Source organism: Equus quagga, chromosome 7 (assembly GCF_021613505.1).
Source record: "Equus quagga isolate Etosha38 chromosome 7, UCLA_HA_Equagga_1.0, whole genome shotgun sequence".
NCBI lineage: Eukaryota > Metazoa > Chordata > Mammalia > Perissodactyla > Equidae > Equus > Equus quagga.
Genome location: NC_060273.1, coordinates 40,546,276 through 40,566,002, shown reverse-complemented (window position 1 = coordinate 40,566,002; position 19,727 = coordinate 40,546,276). Strand labels below are relative to the sequence as shown.

Here is a 19,727-nt window from a genome sequence, read left to right as displayed (position 1 = left end):
TAAAAAACATACAAGATGGCTCTATTAGTTCAAAGTGGAATGGAAGCGGGACAGCCAACTTGAATCATTTTTTTCCAAATCATATAAAAGGGAAGAAGAAAAACACTGAGGAAGTTCTGAACATGGAGACTTCAATAATTACCATCACTAAAAGAAACTGCTTCAGAAATTGAGTCATTAGAGGTTTCTGCCCAACCAGCATAACCTGAAAGGAATGAGGAAGCACATGCTCTCCTCCCATCGCATAGACACAACGGCAAACTGTGCTGCTGCTCGGAGCCTGCCGGCCTGGCTGCAGAACCGAAACGAGCAATCGGCAGACATTGACTCCGCGGCTACTAGCACAAGGGAAGAAATTAACAATCACGGGGCAGGTACGGTGTCCTCAAGGAGCCAAACACTCTGGGTTGAAGCACAGAATTTACACGTGTAAAATGAATATAACGGCACTATTGTCTTCCCCAATAAATTTCTATAATGGGAGGGCTTCTTAGGGGAAAGGAAACTAAAAGATAAGGACAAATTAGAAAAACAACCACCTGCAATATGGATTTTGGAGCCCATATTTATTGAATGACTAATCAATCACCTAGAAATATATATAGATTTTAACTGATAATGGAAGGAAAATAACCATGGGGCGCTGGTCAGTCCCCTGGTGAAAGCAACCCAGTTCCCCACAGCTGACCCAAACTGTTCTGGAGACCTGGATCCTCACTGGTGATTAAAGACACTGGAATTGCACATTTATATCAGGCCTTGTGCTAAGCAATGGGAAGAGAGATAAACAGGTCCCAAGCCTTGCCTTCAATTCAGACTTAAAGCCAGCTTTTACCCCAATATTATAAGGAAACATGGTAAGTGCAATAAAATATAATTTTATACGGATTACTTCAGCAGCATGGTGGGGAATGAGTCCTGATCCCACCTCTCACAACCTAAATGACATTGGACAAACTATTGAATCATTCTCAAGCCTGTTTCTTCATTTGTAAACGAGGATGAGTATGCACCTCGGATCTAGTGCATAGTAAGAGCATAGTAAATGATAGTCATTATTCACTATTTTTATTTAGTATTCGTTATTATTATGATATTTGGGCTATGGGAGGAAAGATTAGTTCCATAGGTAGAAAACCAGCCCAAAAGAAGGCTCAAAACATTTGTGAATATGAAGTGCCTATTTCTCTAGAATAAAATTGAGTCACATCTTACAGAAGGGCAGCTGCCTCCTCCGCAAAACGGGAGGAAGCCTCATCTTGCAGCATTGTACCAATTCCCCGGATAATAAACGTCAAGTTCCAGGGCGCAGGAGCGGCACCCAACGAGAGCTGGACATTCTAAGCAATCGGGGGAGCTGGGCGCCGGCCTTCCGCCGCCCCGGACGGCCGGAAGCCAGTCCCCTTCTCCGTCGCCGCGGGCCCTGCGTGTGGACTGAACGCCCGCAGGCCCCCGCTCCTCCCTGCGCCGGGCAGGATGCTCCCACCCGCCACGGCGAGCCGTTCCCGACCAGCCACCCGGAGGGGGCCTCCAGGCAAATAACACAGAGAAAACCGCCGAACGTCCCTTCCTGGAGTGACCTCCTTCTCGGAAGGCGACGCGGTCAGGTCGCTCTTCCTCTACACTCCCGGGCGGGAGGGACACCAGGTTTCCCACAGCAACCGCGGCCTCCACCAGCGGGCGCCCGGCCACGCCGGGGCCCTCTGCGCAGGCGCGGAAAGGGGCGGGCTCACGGCTTCCGCTCGCGCCCGGCGTCCCTCAGGGACAGGGGCGGGGCTTGCGTGATGGCGTCACGGGGCGGGTCCTCGGGCGGCGGGAAGAGCGGCGGGAGAATGGAGGTGCGGGAGAGCGGCGGTGGAGCGGCCGAGCCCGGGGCCCAGGACCCTGCTCCGGCCCCCGGCAAAGCCCCCGGCAGCGCAGGCCACTACGAGCTGCCGTGGTGAGGGCCCAGGGCTTAAAGGATGGGTGCTCTGGACGTATGGGCGGACAAGTGGCTGCCGTGTCCCGGGGGACACTGGAGCTCGTTGGGGAGGCACCTGAGTGGGACGGGAGGCGTCGAGGAGATGATGATGTGGAGAAGGCGAGGGACGCGGGTCGCGGAGCCCACCTGGGTTCGACCCACCGGTCTGAACTCTGGAAGCAGGGCCTCGGTCAGAACAATGCTTATTGTGATAGTAGCCGCCCCCGAGACCACCCACTGTGGTGCTGGGCGCTGTACCAGGGGCGACGCTGCTGGTCACTCTGCGAGAGGCGTCGGGCCCAGGATCGGAACTCGGGGTTGCCTGCAGAAGGCGCCGCCTTCTCACTATTGCATGCTCTTTTTAAATAGCAGCATCCTGGGAAGCTAGGAGCAAACAGTGACTTAGGAAGTCACCTGCCACTGGCACAGGTGTGGTGCAGGCGCGCCACTCGGGTCCTGCTCCCCGCGCGCACCTCTGAGAACCCTCCACGGCGCGTGGTAATGGTTTACTCCCTGTCGTCTGTGTCTTCCTGACCCTCCAGCCCACCCTGTTCTTGGAGAGAGCAGATACCTCAATGGAACGCAGTTTGCGCTATCCGGTCCCCCAGTCACTAGCCACATGAGTCTGCTGAGCGTGAGAAATGAGGCTAGTCTGAATTGAGATGGGTTAAGTGTACAATATACATCAGATTTCGAGGACTTAGTATAAAAAAACCTCATTAGTTTTTATATCGATTACGTTTTGGAAATGATATTTTGAATATTTTAGGTTCAGCAAATTATATTAGTAAAATTAACTTCACTCATTTTCTTTTTCCCTTTTATACTGTGGCTCACAGAAAGTTTAAAATTCCGTATGTGGCTTGCGTTGTGTTTTTCCTGCACAACACTGCTCTCCATGCTTAGGGTACTTCAGTACACAGAACAAACTCTGCTGTCTTGGAGCTTACGTTGATAGAGAAGGCCAAAGTGAAAAATAAACAAGTAGATGTATAGTATATCTGATGGTGACAGGTGCTGTGGAGTAAATAGCTCTGGAGGTCAGGGGAGGCCTCTGATGAGATGATATTGAGCAAAGACCTGAAAACAGGGAGTAGGCCGGGTGCTAGGTGGAGAAAGCTTCCAGGCACGGGGAGCGACTAGGAGGGCCTTGAAGGAGCAGTGTGTTTGCCTTGTTCCAAGTCCAGCTCAAATTTCCGCTCCTAACCATTCCCAGGAGGTGCATCTCCCCCTGGCCTGGGCTTCCTCAGCCCTTGGTTTGTATAATCAGTTCAGCACTGTTGAAGGATTTGCTAAGCTCTCCCTCCTTGCTAATGGCAAAGCCCTTTAGAGCAAGAACCATGTCTTGCTCCTCTCTGTGCCTTCCACTTTCCTCCCCTTGAGATCTCTGACTCCTCGCGATCTCTGACTCCTTGCGCAGTGCTTGGCATCTGGAAGCGGCTGAGTATGGAGAATAAAGGAGTAGGAACAAGCACGCTCCATCTGCTGGTCTTGGAGGAGAGCTGTCTCTCTATTTCCTGCAGTGTCTGCAGACAAGCCTGTTTGCGTGCAGTTGCTTCTGGAGCAGAACCAGTACCTGTAGGGGGTGCAAGCTGATGGTACATCAGGCGCTATAATAAAGGGCAGAGGAGGTCCTGATGGTCAGATCATTGCAAATCTTCTTCCGCTTCTGTTCTCAGAGCTGAAGAAAGGAATTTTCTCTCAGCATAGCTTGCTTATTCATTTGGAAGAGAGAAGTATTGGTCTGAATGGGCCCCTAGCCTGTCCGCTTCACATAGCCTGGTAGGATCACACATAGGCCTGTGGTTTCTGTCTAGCCAGCCCTGCTGTGCACCTGGCACAAGTCCGCAGAAACTGGCAGGTAAGGCATGAGAAGGGGTCTCTCTTGCACCTGTGTCTGTCAGATCAAATGATGTCAGTGCCGTGTGTGCCGGACCTCTGTTGTGACGGGCAGACTGTGTTGCTGCCCAGTGTCACATTGCTCCAGGTGGCCTGCTCTGGCCCTTCTCCAGCAACAACAGGTGTTTCTCTGCTGTGGCGGGTTTGAAGCCTTTGGTGTGTAATTCTCATGCACTTAACTTTTCAAACGGCACTTGGGCACCTCATTAAATTTGAAACCTGCAACCATTTGGTATATATTTATTGATGTATGTTATCTTCTGACAAAGCTTTCAGGATTGCCCTTCAGGGCTTTCTTCTGGGTAGTGTGAAAATAGCCATGTCAACATCTTTATGCATCTTCTTAAAAACAGGGTTGAAAAATATAGACCAGTAAAGTTGAATGAAATTGTTGGGAATGAAGACACTGTGAGCAGACTGGAGGTGAGTGATGTTTTAAAAGATGATTTTAAACATCGCACATTATTCGGCTTTGATAAGCTTGACGCATTTGGAGGAAGAGAGCCATGACAGGGGGAGGCGAGCCATGAATCCAGAAGAATTGAGGGCCTGGGAGACATCCAGTTTGGAGGCTTATTGGAGAGGCGTTATCAGACTTGTTTGTGTTCTTCAAGAGTGGGGGTGGCAAGCTTTTTCTGTAGAGGCCAATTAATAGATGTCTTATGCTTTGCAAGCCGTGTAAGGTCTTTGTCAAATATCCTTTGTTTATTTTTTAAACAATCCTTTAAAAATGTGGAAACCCTTCTTAGCTAGGGGGCTTATAAAAACAGGCCTCCGGCTGGATTACCACCAATACCCCCACTTCCCCCTCCATCATGGTTTGTCAACCCCTGCCTAGAGGGACTAAGTGACAAGGCAGTAGATTTCAGGGTGACAAGGACGGGAGCGAGCAGAACTGTGCAACACTAGAGTGAGCTTTGAATTCCTAGCCCCAGAGGTCTTTCGGCAGAGTCTAGAAGCCCAGCTGTTTGAGACCTGAATTGCAGTAATCACTCTGCAGTAATTGGGGCCTAGACTTTAATGGCTACCAAGGTAGTTATTCATTTACAGATTTTGAGTATCTTCTCTGGGCCAGATATGTGCGGTGTTAGCAGCTGGTGCTGTCATGGTGAGGAGAGTAGATGCAGCCCCTGCCCGTGTGGGCGGCGTTAAAGTCAGCAGAGCAGGCAGTATGATAGGTGCTCTGCTAGAGCTGGCGCGGGAGCACACGGAGGAGGAGAGTCAGCCTGCCCACAGCGTCTTTCTTGCCAAGTGGAAGAAGTGACATCAATGCTAAGTGGGTGGGAGTTAGCCAGACTTGGGGGGCAGGGGCTAGAGAGATGGGAGAGCAGGAATATCTTGTGCAAAGGCCCGGAGGTGAGAGAGCTTGGCTTGTTAGGGGAAAATGCCACCTGATTGGAGTACCCAGTAGTGCTTTCCAGACGTTGATGGCCGTATGCATTGCCTGGGATCTTGTTAAAATACAGATTCTCATGTGGGGCCAGAGGCTCTGCCTTTCTGACACACTCCCAGGGGATGTGATGCTGCTGGTCCGCGGAGCCCAGTGGGTAACGCAGCTGTAGAGTTTGTGTGCTGGGATGTGTGAGAAATGTGCTGGGGAGCTGGGCAGGATCCAGACTGGGCAGGGCCTCCTGAGCCACTGGTAAGAGTTTGGGCTTCACGATGAGGGCAGTAAGGGGTCATCTAAGGGGTTCAGTCAGGTAAAAATGTTGTAACAGATGTGTATTTTAGAAAATTGGTTGTGTGACAGCATGGGAAATGGATCGGAATGGGGCGAGATTAGAGTCAGGAGACCAGTTAGTAGCCCGTTGAAAGCGGTCCAGGCAAGAGACAGTGGGCTGAGGAAGGGGCAGTGGGGCTGAAGGGAGGTGAAGGCCCAGCAGGATGGCCCCCACGTTCCAGGCAGGTGGTAGGGTTGACTGACAGTCCATGGAAGGGGGAATGTGGGTGGGGCCTCAGGTTTGTAGGGCAGAACCGTGATTTCGGTTTGAATATGCTGAGGCAAGAGTTCCATGGGGCGTCCATATGGGGCTGTTCGGAGCCATGTTTACTGCACGAGCCTGTGTGGCTGGGGAGCCCTGGCTCCTCGGGTTTACAGATTCACCAGTTTTAATGAACATTTCTTCCTTCAGGTCTTTGCAAGAGAAGGGAATGTGCCCAATATTATCATCGCTGTAAGTACTCATCCTGGTCGTGCTGCCCGTCACGGATTCTCGTTTTCGCTGCCCTCTGGAGGGCACAGAGCTGCCTCTTTGGAGAGGCCTGTTAGTGCCGGAGCCGAGCTGGGCGTTCCCCTCGGCAGAGGGGAGGTTGGCTGGTTGTGGGTGGGTCTCTGTGTTGATTTGGTGTATGCTGTGGGGGGGCCGGGGCTTGATGGGGAGGCAAGTGCGGACAGTGGTGAGCGGTGAGCTGGGGCTGCGGTGAGTCCGGCTCCGTCCTTTCGGCTTCAAGCACTTACTTGGGATCTTGTTCCCAGGGCCCCCCAGGAACCGGCAAAACGACAAGCATCCTGTGTCTGGCTCGAGCCCTGCTGGGCCCCGCGCTCAAGGATGCCGTGTTGGAACTCAATGCTTCAAATGACAGGTACACCTGGGAGCGAGGACGCCTGGGAGCGGGGCTGGGAGGGTGGCAAGCGTTTCACACTTCGGATTGTTACAGAAGCGGCCTGTCCTCAGCTCTGTGGTGTCCTGGAGCCTGTCTTGCCAGCTTTGCATGCCCTTTAATCCTCCCAGTGAAAGAGGATCCCAGCAAAAGGAATCGCTTGCTTGTCGACGTGCTGGATTGTTTGATAATTCTGTGTTTAGTTTTTTGAGGAATCGCCATACTGTTGTCCATAGTGGCTGCAACAGTTTGCATCCCACCAACAGTGCAAGGGTTCCAGTTTCTCTCCGTCCTCCAACTCTCGTTATTTTCTGGTTTGTTGTTAGCAGCCATCCTCATGGATGTGAGGTGCTGGTTTACTTTTTAGGTGTGAACTAGCAGAGGATTATGAAATGAGGATCTGTTGAGTAAAATGTCTACACTTTCTGCCTTTGATTACTCCTTGAGAGCGAGGTTCTCAGCTCTTTACCATTTCCTGTATACCTGTAAGGGTCGGTGTCCTTCAACTGCAACAGCTGCCCATCAGCTGGCGTGCATGAGCCTGCAGTTGACCCATTTTGTAAATGCTGGTTCCAGAGAGCAAATACGCATGCATTCTAGCTTATCCTTCCCTCTTGTTCTTTGCACACTTGTTTCATCACCCTCACTATTTTTGAAAACTGGTGCCCCATAATTGCAAAATATTTTAGATTTTGCACCTATTAGAGTGATCAACACAATGATTTTTTTTCCATTTGTGTATTGTCTGTTTCCTTCCAGTCACCTTTATGTACACACCTGGCTTCAGCTTCTGATCACTTACAAACTGCCTGTGAATATTGGTTACAAACATCGTAGACGATGAAAGGACCCTGTCACATGTCCTTTCGGCAGAACCAGGTGGTCCAAGTTCTTGTCATAAGATATTGGGGAGTGATAGATGAAAACGGATTTAGTTTTTGTCCTAAGAAATATGTGGTTCCCCCCTTGATTCTTAAGTTTAAGAAAATCCATCCAAGATTTTGGCATCTGAAACTCATAGTTTGTATGATCAATTTCTCCATCATCATTAGAGCCCAGAGTCCTGCTGCTTGTCTCTGCAGTCATTTTCTGATTTGTCTAATAATTATAAAACCTTTCTCTGTCAGTTTTTTTCTTTTTGATATTTTGGGTTGAAAGGAAAATGAAAAGTTTTGAAGTTTCAGCTGTGGTCGATGAAAGCTTTAAGAAAGACAACAAAGATGGTGTATCTGAACTTTTATATCTTCTAGGAGGAAATGCAGTACCTCAAGCAACACAATAAAAAGCTGAAGGATGGGGCTGGCCCCGTGGCCTAGTAGTTAAGTTCAGCATGTTCTACTTTGGCAGCCCGGGTTCGGATCCCAGGTGTGGACCTACACCAGTCATTGGTAGCCATGCTGTGCTGGTGACCCACACACAAAATAGAGGAAGACTGGTGCAGAAGTTAGCTCAGGGCCAATCTTCCTCAGCAAAACAAAACAAACAGAAAAGCTGAAGGATGAGGCAGTAGTGACAGGGTTTTTTTCCCCACTGTTGCATCATTCTTCTAGGCAATCCCATCCTTCTTTCATTTTCTTATTATTTTAGTCTTTTTTAACATAGTTGGGATTAATTGACGAGTAATGATGAAATAGTTACAAAGATGATGAAATTGCTATTTAGTTTCAAGATATAGGAGGAATAAGATCATTAAGATCTCAAACTATATCCTAGATTATGAAAGGGTCCAGTAGACCCATATGGTAATTGTAAGATAAAATGAGTTTCGTTCTACCAAAACAAGTAAATAAATTTTTTTCTTTTCTTTTCTTTTTTTTTGGTGAGGAACATTGGCCCTGAGCTAACATCCATTGCCAATCTTCCTCTTTCTGCTTGAGGACGATTGTCCCTGAACTAACATCTGTGCCCATCTTCCTCTGTTTTGTATGCGGGACACCACCAAAGAATGGCTTGATGAGCAGTGTATAGGTCCGTGCCCAGGATCCGAACCTGCAAACCCTAGGCCGCCGAAGAAGAGTGCACACACTTAACCACTACACCAGCAGGCTGGCCCCAAGTACATTGTTTTTGCTCTTCAGAAGACCTCCAAGAAAGAAGGAAAGTAATGAAATGTCAATCCTTATAAAGAGATAGAATTGCCCAAAAAAGTAACTTAAAGACTAAAATTGGGTCCATGATGGTGTGCTGAGGGTAAAGTCCCTGTGGAGGTGACTGAATTTGTCTCAGAAGGTGACAATGAAATGTTGGCTTATTGTTTCAGGGGCATTGATGTTGTGAGGAACAAAATCAAAATGTTTGCCCAGCAGAAAGTCACGCTTCCCAAAGGGCGGCACAAGATCATCATCCTGGACGAAGCCGACAGGTGCGGGGCTTTGCCAGACGCGTTTTGACCTTTCTCCACGCCTCTTAGCGCCTTTGTTAAGTCAGGAGGAGAGGCTCTCTGCACCCTTGTGGTGGGTTTGCACAGCATCTTCAAAAGCCACGCAGTGGGGGCCCGAACCTTAAAACGCAGAGTCGGTTAATGTGTTTCTATCAGTCTCCTTTCTGTGAGTAATTTAAATATTTGTAAAATTGTGGTGAAATACACATAATACTAGCCATTTTCGTCATTTTAAAGTGTATAATTCAGCGGCATTCAGCACATTCACAACGTTGTACAACCATTGCCAGTATAAATGAAAAAATCTTAATGACGTTAAAAAAGACAACAGTAATTCGCGTTCTTTGAAGAAAATCTAGAAAATATTGTCAATATCTTGCTTATGTCATCTCCTGTTTTTGTATACTATGCACTTGTGCATAGTTGAGATCATAACATATATAATTTTGTGTCCTGGTTTGTCCTTTTACTGTAAAAAGCAGTGTTCTGTGTTCTGTTACGTTCCATGGTAGGCTGCACCTTAACCATTTTACTGGAGCACTATTTAAAGCAAAAATGGCAGCTGACGTTTATTGGTTCTTACATGGAAGCGTTTCCATCATGCTGGGCACTCTGCTGGCCCCTTTACATGTTACTGTCTCATTTAATTGTCCCGACAACCCTCTGAGGTAGGTAGCATTGTTCTCTCCTTACAGAGGATGACACTGATGCTCAGGTACTTTGCCTAAGGTCCCAAACTAACCGAGGAAGGAGCTGCAAGGGAGCTCGGGTAGCCTGGCCGCAGGGCCTGGCTCCGCGCGTGGGAGCAGCCTGCCCGTGTGAGACCCAGGCGGGGTCCTGCAGAGCGGCTGAGCATCCTCTGTCGGGAGTTCAGGCTCCAGGCCGATAGAGAGGGGCTTGTGTCCAGTGGGCCCTGGGTTCCAGCTGCAAACTGCTCCCTTGTGTTTTTCTTCTCAGCATGACCGATGGAGCCCAGCAAGCCTTGAGGAGAACCATGGAAATCTACTCCAAAACGACCCGCTTTGCTCTTGCTTGTAATGCATCAGATAAAATCATAGGTGAGGGTCAGCTCTGGGGAGCTTTGGGCCCGTGTGGTGCTCGTGTTGGCTGTTTAGCAGAAGAATAGGGACTTTTGGGTTGCCTGCCATGGGCTGAGCACTATATAATCAACTTTTTCATTTAACCTTATATAATTCTGTGCTTCGGTGTTATTAGCTGCATGTTAGAGATGACAAAACTGGAGCTCAGAGAGGGTGAGTGGTTTGCCCCAAGTCAGACAGCAAGTAGAAGAGCTGAGATTGGAACCCCAGGCCTGTGTGACTCTTGCGCCAGCACAGACACACATGACGTTTTGGTATCCTGTGCACAGTGCCATGGTCACTGGCCCTCTCCAGAAGTGCTCCTGCACTCTGTGTGTTCTGAGCACTTGGCACACACTGTGTCTGCACACGGTGCTTTGTTATTACCAGGAATTGTGTCACCTGTGAAACCTTGCATGTTAATCTTCTCTCTGACCTGGCGTTTGTCCTTGCACGCCCCGCCCCCAGCAGTCTGTGGCTCCCTCACTGCTTTGAGCCTCTGGTCTCAGTCTCAACTCCCTGCTGGTCTCGCATCCTTCCCTTTCTGACGCAGATTGCCGGCACAGTCCGGCTTTGTCTCTCTCTCACCATTTCTCACAGCTCTGTTGTCCCACTGTCTGCCCTGCTAACCCCCGGCCTATGTGAGCTGAGCCATCGACTTGGCTTCACCCAGGCCAGTGGGCGCTGTTGCAGACAAGCCTGTCACCCACCGTGATGCCCCTGTAGTCATGGTTTCCAGCTTCAGCGGGCTCTCGTGTCACCGAGACTGTTGTGTCCTTTTACTTCCCCCAGATGGTCACGCATTTCCTCTGTTCTCGGTAGGCGTCGGCCCCGTGCTGGTGTGGGACGTACAGAGTTTAATGGGAGCCATGCTCTACCTTCCGAACCCCCGGGTGTGGTGGAGGGAACGGCCGGAGGTCTCCGCTTGTGCGGTGTGGCTGGCCTGTGTCCTTACCTGGGGGGCACACGTGTGTGAGGGCAGGAGCACTGAGACCTGAGGCCCCTCCCCGAGTGCATTTGGTGCAGGGCTGTGTGGAGACGAGTTTGTTTAGCGATAGGAGGCGCCGTTGTCAGTGGAGAAAGCTCTGGCCCTCCCTTTCCGTTAACGTTTCAGATAGACACAGCGTTCTGATTTCTTTTAATTTCTAAAGAGATATAGCAAGCCCGTGAATGAAACCCTAAAGAGATTCATTTTTTAGCTTTAGTGGAAATGGCTCACGATCAGCTTGCTGCAGAGGTGATCTTAAACTCGGTAACTGACCCTGGCCTTGGCTCCTGGGGTCATACAGGTGAGAGGGAGCCACGCTTTCTCTGAGGAAGGCTGTGGCTGCCTTATTCTGATGGGTATTTAAATTCTGTGAATTCAGCTTCTCAAGAGAGAAAAATCTACGAAAGGAAACTTCTTTTTTTTTTTTTGAGGAAGATTAGCCTTGAGCTAACATCTGCCGCTAATCCTCCTCTTTTTGCTGAGGAAGACTGGCCCTGAGCTAACATCCGTGCCCATCTTCCTACACTTTATATGTGGGATGCCCACCACAGCATGGCGTGCCAAGTGGTGCCATGTCCGCACCTGGGATCTGAACCGGCGAACCCTAGGCCCCCGAAGTGGAACGTATGCACTTAACCACTGCGCCACCGGGCCGGCTCCTGAAAGGAAACTTCTAGTGTCCTCGGAATAGTAATTGGTTTTAAACCATCAGTCCTTCTCTTGTGTGTGCTGAGGAAGCACATGTGTAAGTGGGTCCATCGTGGAGCTTCCTGAGTTCGGGAAGTTGCAATGGACTAACTCTTCGGAAGGCTGCTCTCTGGGAAGTCTCGTCCCTTGGACAGACCTCAAGCGCATTCTGTGCCCAGGGCTCAGCTCAGGCTTCAGATCTGCGAGATTCTGTCCGTGCCCTGCAGGAGCCCACGCACGGATGGGGGGGCCCCCAGCCAGCACCCCGAGCCACCTCAAGTCCACCTGTTTCTGCTCACCGCCACGGCCTCCTCGCCAAAGTCAAATCCAGGGTCATCCGGCCTCCCCAGTGTCTCAAGCTGCAGCCGCTTCTCTCGCTCAGGTCTGGCCGCACTGTCTGTCCCCTTCTCGGGTGCAGTGTTGCCCAGGTTCCTCTCGCTCCTGAGTCACCAGCTGGCTGCCAGGGTCCTCTCAGCACAAGTCTGACCTGCCACTCCCTGCGGAAGCCCCCAGTGGTCTCCGGGTGCCTGCATGGCCGTGTGCTCCAGGCTAGCCCACAGGACCCCGGGGCCGCAGCCCCATCTCCTTTCACTCCATGCACTGCAGCCTCAGCATGTCACCGTGCTTGAATCCCCTGAGCCCTTGCATCACGCCTGCTTTGAATGTGCTGTTCCTCCTGCCTTTCCAGGCTGGAGACTCATCCCCTAAAGACCCAGCTCAGAACTCGCCTCCACCGAGAGCTCGCCTGCACCCGGCTGAGCTGATCGCTCTCTGGCCTGGGCCCCAGGGCTGTTCCTAGAAGCCTCTGGCATGGCCTGTCCCGTTGCGTCATGACTTCCTGTTCATGCCTCCTTCTGTCCCTGTAAGCTTAAGCTGTGAGGAGCCAGGACCTTGTCATAATATTTGTCCCCCGCGTCCCCAGCACCTCAGGAGGTAACTGGTTTCTTTAATGCAGATAAACTAACAGGAATGTGTTCCTCAAAGTGTGTGAGGACAGAGGTGGGGAGGCCACCTCAGTCTGGGGAGATCGGGGCCGGCTCCATGAGGAGGAGGTTCGAGGGGAGCTTCCGGTGATGGTTGTGATTTAAATGGGAAAAACTAGTGAAAAGGACGTCCTCGGTGGGGAGGTGGGGAGAGCCCGCCAGGAGGGCGCAGGTCGGTTTGTTCCAGGAGACAAGGCACCAGACATGGCTTAGGGGAGTAGAGACAGGCGAGCTGTGCGGAGATTGTACATGCCAGGCTCGGAGCCAACTGCACTGACGGTGGGGCTCTTGAAGGCGTGCCCTGGCAGGAGGAGGTGACAGAGCAAAGCATTTTGAGGAACACCAGTGTGGTGGCAGAGCAGAGGATGGGTCAGAGAGAGACCGATGGTGCTTGAGCTCACGGGGAAGCGCTTGTCATAGTCGACCCCGAGGGTTAGGGTGGGCTTCTGGAATCCTGTGTCCGTCTGCCTAGTGCTTCTCAGCTCTGGCTGTGGTCAGACTCTCCCGGGGAGCGTTAAAGAAGCCGCACACGTGTCTTGTGCTCACCCCAGACTGCTGGGGCATGACCAGCCAGATGTCCAGCACACACCGTAATCTGGCGTCCACCTGGGCCAGTGCTGACTCACCTGCAGGCTGTGGCACGTGGATATCTGTGGCTAGCCAAGGTCGTCCCGGGGGGTGCTGGCTGGGGCCTCTTTTTGCTTATTGGTTGATATTTTGAAATTGGGCCTAATGACCAAGTCGCTGGCTAGTGCCTGTGGGGCACAGAGTGATGCGGCCTGGCTGGGCCATGTGACCATGCGGCTGCTTCCTGGGACTTGAGAACTGACAGGCCACACCGTGCTCTGCCGTGGGCCTCACCCTCCTGTCCCGCGCAGAGCCCATCCAGTCCCGGTGCGCTGTCCTCCGCTACACGAAGCTCACCGATGCCCAGGTGCTTGCGCGGCTCATGACCGTAATCGAGAAGGAGAACGTGCCCTACACCGACGATGGCTTGGAAGCCATTGTCTTCACCGCCCAGGGAGACATGAGGCAGGTGCGTGCCGGGCTGTATTTGGGGGCAAGAAGAAGGTGACCGCTGCACAGAGATGGTGCAGCCGGAGTGGGGACGCTGACCCAGCATGCTGGTGGGGCCGTGGGCCGAGGAGAACAGGCCTGCGGGGAGGGGTGCGTGGCTCAGACTCCACGGAGGGGTGGGGACAGCCGGGTGGAAAGTCACCCTTGACATGTTGTTCCTCCACAGGCATTGAACAACTTGCAGTCGACCTTCTCAGGATTCGGCTTTATTAACAGTGAGAATGTGTTCAAGGTACAGAAGCTGGCTGGGGCTCCGGCTGCTAAAGCCGTGTCATCCGCTGGGGCCGGCCAGGTGGAGGTGGGCCGGGCTGGAAGAAGGGGCAGACCCCGTTGCCGCTGAGCTGGGGCCACCTCTGCAGGGAGGGACTCTGGGTGCCACCAGTGTGTGTGGACAGATGGAAGTGCTGTCATCATCCCTGCCACACGCCTGGAGCTGGGCACCTCCCCTGGGTCTTATTTGATGCTCACAACATCCCTGCACACAGACGTCCTCTCCGCATCTTGTGGCTGAGGAAACAGGCTCCAAGGCTTGCCCGAGGTCACCCAGCTGCTAGAGGGCAGAAGGAAGCACAGCCTTTCCTCTCGGCCTCCCCACCCTGAGATGGCCCTGTCCCCATGTCACAGCCAGGAGGGCGGGTAGCAAAGCTCTTCAAAGCCACATGGAGGAAAAAGACTCTCACTCTCTCACATTGGTGAGGGATTTTTCTTCGGGAATTCTTTTGGAACCTGGCTGCCACATCCCAGCAGCTCGGTGTCTGAGTGCCATTTTGGAGACCGATTTCCCCCTGATTTAGGGAGAAACTGGGTCGGGCCGTCGTGCATTCAGTCTGTAGCTCCTCTTAGCAAGTTCACAGTGAAGAGCTGTGTGGAAGGCCCCTGCTCAGACCTTGGTGGTGTTGTGTTTAAGGACATGGAGGGCAGGGGGCTCATGTGGGCACCTGTGGTGGTAGTTGGGGTGGAGTTTCGTCCTGGAGCAAGGCTTGGAGGGCTGGGGAAGCCTGACCTCCGAGGGCAGGAATGGAACTGGGAAGGGAAGGCCGGGCAGGCGAGGTGCCGTCTGGAGCATCTCTAGGAAGCTTCTGTTTGATTTCAGTGTCAATGTGCGCCAGGGGGCGGGACCTAAGGCTGTGCAGGGAGCGCACGGGAGGCAGCCCTTGGGCTCAGGCAGAGCCGCCCCCGCTCCAGGCTCCGGCCAGGTTGACCCACTGAGCCTGAGGGCCCCTGTTCTTCCACTTGGGAGATTGGCCCCACAGATCTGGCAATTCTTGGTGGATTCTAAGTGGTTCTGGGCAAGTGGTCCTGCAGGCAATCTGAGACAGGTGACTAACAGCCTTACAGCTGCCACCAGCACAGATGGCCCATTGGCCCTTGTCAACTTGCCCTGTGTTTGAGAATCTGTAATCATGGGTTGGAAGCTTTCCCTCGCTGCAGTAGGGTGACACCGCTCTCTATTTGCTGGCGTGTTTGGTGATGAGAGCGATGTTTCTGTTTGCTGGAGCATTCAATGCAGAAAGCCAGTTGAGGACTTGGTTGTATAGAGCGCCCAGAAGTCGGGTGCCAGGGCTCCTCCTAAGACTGTCCCCTCAGCCCTGATGGGCCTTTCTTTGCGGTTTGGGCAGGTCTGCGACGAGCCGCACCCCTTGCTGGTGAAGGAGATGATCCAGCACTGCGTGAAGGCCGACATTGACGGAGCGTACAAGGTGCGCCCCGCCCTCCTGAACCCCGAGGGGCCTCCGCCTCTTGAGCAGGGCAGGGCAGCGCTCCCAGTGCCGGGCTCCACAGGCACCGCTGCTCGGTGTTCCTGGCATGGTGCTCGGAGTCGAGTGCCCTCTGCAGATGGGAAACGGGTTCAGGGAGGCTGAATTCCTGGCCCTGGATGGCTCTTCAAGAACAGGGGACCCGCACTTCCAAGTCCTGCCCTTCTGCTGTCATCACACTCTCCACAAGGGGAACTGCCCCCTAGGACACGGAGACAGTCAGCCCACTGCTCACGTCGCCGTGTGGCGTCTTTCTCTGTCGAGGGGAAACGGCTCTCTCCATCCTTTGAGGGGTGTGGGAGTGGGCTCTGGGACTTGCAGTCCCTGGTCAGCCAAGAGAGGGGGACTGGGGGTTTCTTGCCTGATTGTAGAGTCCAGTCCTGTGAGCAGGCTCCAGTGGGCGTCACTGGGGTTCAGGTGACCATCAAGTCCACATGGTGGCACCGGCATGATTCAAGGCCACTGGTCTGATCACAGCAGGTTTCCCTCCTCCTGTTCCTACCAAACTCAGCTAGAAGCCATCTGGGTTTAGGGCAGGGCCAGCCCCGCTGTGAACCTGGAGTGTGAGGCAGGGAGACTGAGGCAGAGAGCTGGCATGTGGCCTGATGGAGGCCTGCAGATTTATGAGCACAGAGCTTCCCCAACCGAAGGCACCCCAGTGCTAAAGCAAAGGCAAGACGACTGACTGCAGGCCCTGTGGTCCCTATGGGCTGGGGGTGGGAGCAAGGGCCTGGGGCAGAGAAGGCCAGAGGCTGGGGCCGCTGTCATCCGTGCCCCACTTGGGGCTGCCCTGCGGGGGGCGCATTAGCTTGCGGCCAGGGAAGGCACAGCGGGTCTCTGGCTCTGCAGCTCCCTCTCCGGGCTCCTTCCTGGGATGAGTGAGAAAGCTTTCTGAGAGCCCTGGGTAGACATTACACGGGCGTGGTGGTAGATCATCTTGTAGCAGGTTCTGAAACGTTTGCCATGTTGTCTCTGCCTGCTGGGAAAATTGCTTCACTTGCCCCTCAGGACCTGAAGGGCGTGGCCCGCCCACAGCTCCGAGCGGCTCAGCTCATTCTCAGAATCGCTTGGGCTGTCTGGGACCATCTGCCCGTTCCCAGCTTGTGACAGGCCGGGACTGGCGAGGCTTTGGCCTCGTCTTCCCACAGCGTCCTGTGTTCACAGTTACCTTCTCGTGTCTAGATCCTTGCGCACCTGTGGCATCTCGGCTATTCCCCAGAGGACATCATTGGCAACATTTTTCGAGTGTGTAAAACCTTCCAAATGGCAGAATACTTGAAACTGGAGTTTATTAAGGTGAGTGAGAGCAGGGCAACGCTGCTCTCCTCGGGAGTGTGGCCGAGCTGGCCTTGTCTTGCTCACAGGCCTGGCACCTGGGAGATGCCCGGTAAGTGCCTGTCGATGGTAGGGGCAGGGGCTGCTGTCCTGGGGGCTGGTGGCTCATTTAAGCCGCCTCTGCCAGTCGGTGACCTGCTGTTCCTTAGATGCCTCTCTTCAGTGGAGATTAATTTGTTTATTTCTCTTTAAGGTCATTTTAATTGAGGCATTATTTACCTAGAGTAAAATTCAGCTTCTTAGGTGCATTCTGTTGACAAAAGAATTTGGTCTTGTAAACACACCACCATCAAGGAGTGAACTCTGTCATCCCCTCAAATTTATGTGCCCCTTTGCAGTCAGCCCCTCCCCTAGCACCTGGAAATCACTGATCTATTTTCCGTTTGGGGGCAGAATTTTCCAGAATGCCAGAAATGGAATCGGGCAGAACATAGCCTTTTGAGTCTGGCTCCCTGCACGCAGCTTCAGGCATTTCAGACTTGTCTGTGCCGTTGTTGCCTCTGTCAGCGGATCCTTTCTGTTGCTGAGTCATGTTCCACTGTGTGGACGGACCAGTCTGTTCACCAGTTGAAGGGCGTTTGGGTTTCCAGGTTTTGATGGCTTTGAAGAAAGCCGTTATAAGCGTTTGTGTTCGTGAATTGTTGTGAACTTGGGCAGGCGTTCTTGCTTCTCTCGGGAGAGCGCCAGGAGGGAGGCTGCTCGGTTGAGCGGTAAGTGGAGCTTTAGCTTCAGAAGCAGCTGCTGCCCTGTTTTCCAAAGCGCCCGGAGTGTGTGCGTTGCTGCCGGCGCCGCGCCAGTGTCCCAGGCCGTGCGCATCCTCGCCGGTGCCTGCACTGCTCAGCGGGTTTTGGCTGTTCCGACTGTGTGTATGGGCTCAGGGTGGCTTTCATTGCATTTCCCAGTGACGAGTGACCTCAGGCACTTTCTCATGAGCTTATCTGCCAGCTTCTGTGCTGAAGTGTCTGTTCCAGTCAACCCATTTTTTAATTGGGTTGTTTTCTTATTCCTGAGTTGAGAGTTCTGTATGTATTCTGAATGCAAGTCCTTTATCAGATGTGTTTTATAAATACTTTAATATTTTCTCCAAGCCTGGCTGTTTTTTTGGTTTTTGTTTTGTATTTTCATAGCAGTATCTTACAAAGAAATACCAATATCCTTTTAGGAACTAAATTGAATTTTAGTGAAACGTGATTCGTTACCACTCAGAGTTCGTTTTCCGGTTCTGAGTTTGAGACCCTGGCATCAGCTTTGTATTACCCCCAGCTCGGAGTTAGGCGATGCACCCCCCTCACTGTGAAGCGGGTCGGGGTCCAATTTGTTTTCCAGGAGATCGGATACACTCACGTGAAAATAGCGGACGGCGTGAACTCCCTGCTGCAGATGGCGGGGCTCCTGGCCCGGCTGTGTCAGAAGACCATGGCCCCGGTGGCCAGCTAGGGCGGGAGCTCGCTGGCTGGGTACGAGCATCCTCCTCGTGGAAAGGCGGAGCGCAGCCTTCTGACGTGGGAGATCGCCGCCCGAGCCGCCCGCGGTGGATGCGCCTCGGCCTCAGACTCACGGGCGTGGTGGAGGGAGGGAAGGCCCAGAGCCCCTCCAGGGCATGGCACCTGATCCGGGCGTGTGCTGGCATTTGAGCTAATAAAGTCATGCAGTTTTGTTGGCAATAGGGGACAATGCAAGGCTGCAAGGAAAGCCAGCTTCCTGTCTCTGTGTGTGTCCCTGGTGTCCTCCAAGTACAAAAGGTGACTTAGGGGGCTGGCCCTGTGGCCGAGTGGTTAAGTTCGCGCGCTCCGCTGCAGGCGGCCCAGTGTTTCGTTGGTTCGAATCCTGGGCGCAGACATGGCACTGCTCATCAAACCACGCTGAGGCAGCGTCCCGCATGCCACAACTAAAAGGACCAACAATGAAGAATAAAAAACTATGTACCGGGGGGCTTTGGGGGGAAAAAGGAAAAAAAAAAAAAATCTTTAAAGTGTTTAAAAAAAAAGGTGACTTAGATAATAGACTGGACAAGCTAGTCTCACTTTCCTAGAAGTCTGAGGGACAGTTCCAGGGGGCGAGGGCAGGGTCTGCTGTATTTTACTGACTGCGTAGACTCCTGGATACGCTCTCAGGACAGCCCGGGCCCTGAGCCTCCAGAAGGGCCTTGCCGGCCTCCCTGAGGAGGCAGCCGGGCGCTCCCCCAGCTCGCCTTTGCTGCGTGGCCGTGTGCACGCCTTGCTCTGGAGTTCCCCAGGAAATTTTGTATTAATTTGTAGGATTGCCTTTTCCTCCCCGCAAGTACTGTCTCCTTTAATTGTGGAAAATAGCAATTGTACATGAAAGTAGAGAGGATGATAAAGTGGCCCTCGCACATCCCTGTCTACCCCAACAGTTTTCCCAGCACGGGGCCGGTCTCGTTGGCTCTGTTCCCACCGCCCTGCCCAACCTTGGGGTTGCTCGGAAGCAGATCCTTGGTGTCGTTTGAGAATGGTGTCGAAGGGGGTGGGCTGACTCAGCATCCCCCCATTGGTGGCTGCCCGGAAAGCTTTGACTGAAACGGACTTGGGTGAAGCGCTGCCTCCTGCCCTGGGGCTCCTCCCGTGTGCCCCGAGAGCTCCCTGACCTCGCCCAGCCCGAGCTTGGCTCTCGGCTCTTGGCTCTGCCCCTCTGTCCTGACTTCTGGTGCGGGAGGCAGCAGGTGGGGACAGACCTGATGGCACTTTACTTTGCGCCCTCCCTCCCGGGCAGGTGCAGTCACTTGTCCAGACCGCATTGCTGAACAGGGACACTACGGACACAGGAAAGGCTCCAGGATCACTGGCCCTTTGGGTTAAGGTTTTGGTTAAGAGGGAAAAAAACAAGGTCCTCAAAAACTGCCAGGTGAAGTTTTACAAAATACGCTCTCATTCCTTCTCAGTCTTACTGTTTGTCTGGAGCCCCGGGATCCCAGTGAGGCGCAGGAGGGATGGGGCCCATTTGGCAGGTGAGGCCCCCAGGCC

At 52.9% G+C, this 19,727-nt stretch overlaps 1 protein-coding gene across 1 annotated transcript; it reads left to right on the top strand.

Moving 5' to 3' along the window:
- Nucleotides 1-1,809: 1,809 nt before the first annotated feature.
- RFC2 (replication factor C subunit 2) lies at nucleotides 1,810-18,443 on the top strand. The gene is made up of 11 exons (XM_046668132.1): nucleotides 1,810-1,939; nucleotides 4,213-4,282; nucleotides 5,992-6,033; nucleotides 6,336-6,442; nucleotides 8,721-8,822; nucleotides 9,798-9,898; nucleotides 13,456-13,613; nucleotides 13,821-13,886; nucleotides 15,274-15,354; nucleotides 16,594-16,707; nucleotides 18,073-18,443. Exons 1-11 carry the CDS (start codon nucleotides 1,833-1,835, stop codon nucleotides 18,181-18,183), a joined length of 1,059 nt encoding a protein of 352 aa, XP_046524088.1. The 5' UTR covers nucleotides 1,810-1,832; the 3' UTR covers nucleotides 18,184-18,443.
- Nucleotides 18,444-19,727: the final 1,284 nt, after the last annotated feature.

Excerpts from the sequence above, each read along its gene's own strand:
- RFC2 (XM_046668132.1), top strand. The coding sequence starts at position 1,833 with ATGGAGGTGCGGGAGAGCGGCGGTGGAGCGGCCGAGCCCGGGGCCCAG. Across the intron at positions 4,283-5,991 it reads ACACTGTGAGCAGACTGGAG|GTCTTTGCAAGAGAAGGGAA; the intron begins GTGAGTGATGTT and ends TTCTTCCTTCAG. Across the intron at positions 6,443-8,720 it reads CTCAATGCTTCAAATGACAG|GGGCATTGATGTTGTGAGGA; the intron begins GTACACCTGGGA and ends TTATTGTTTCAG.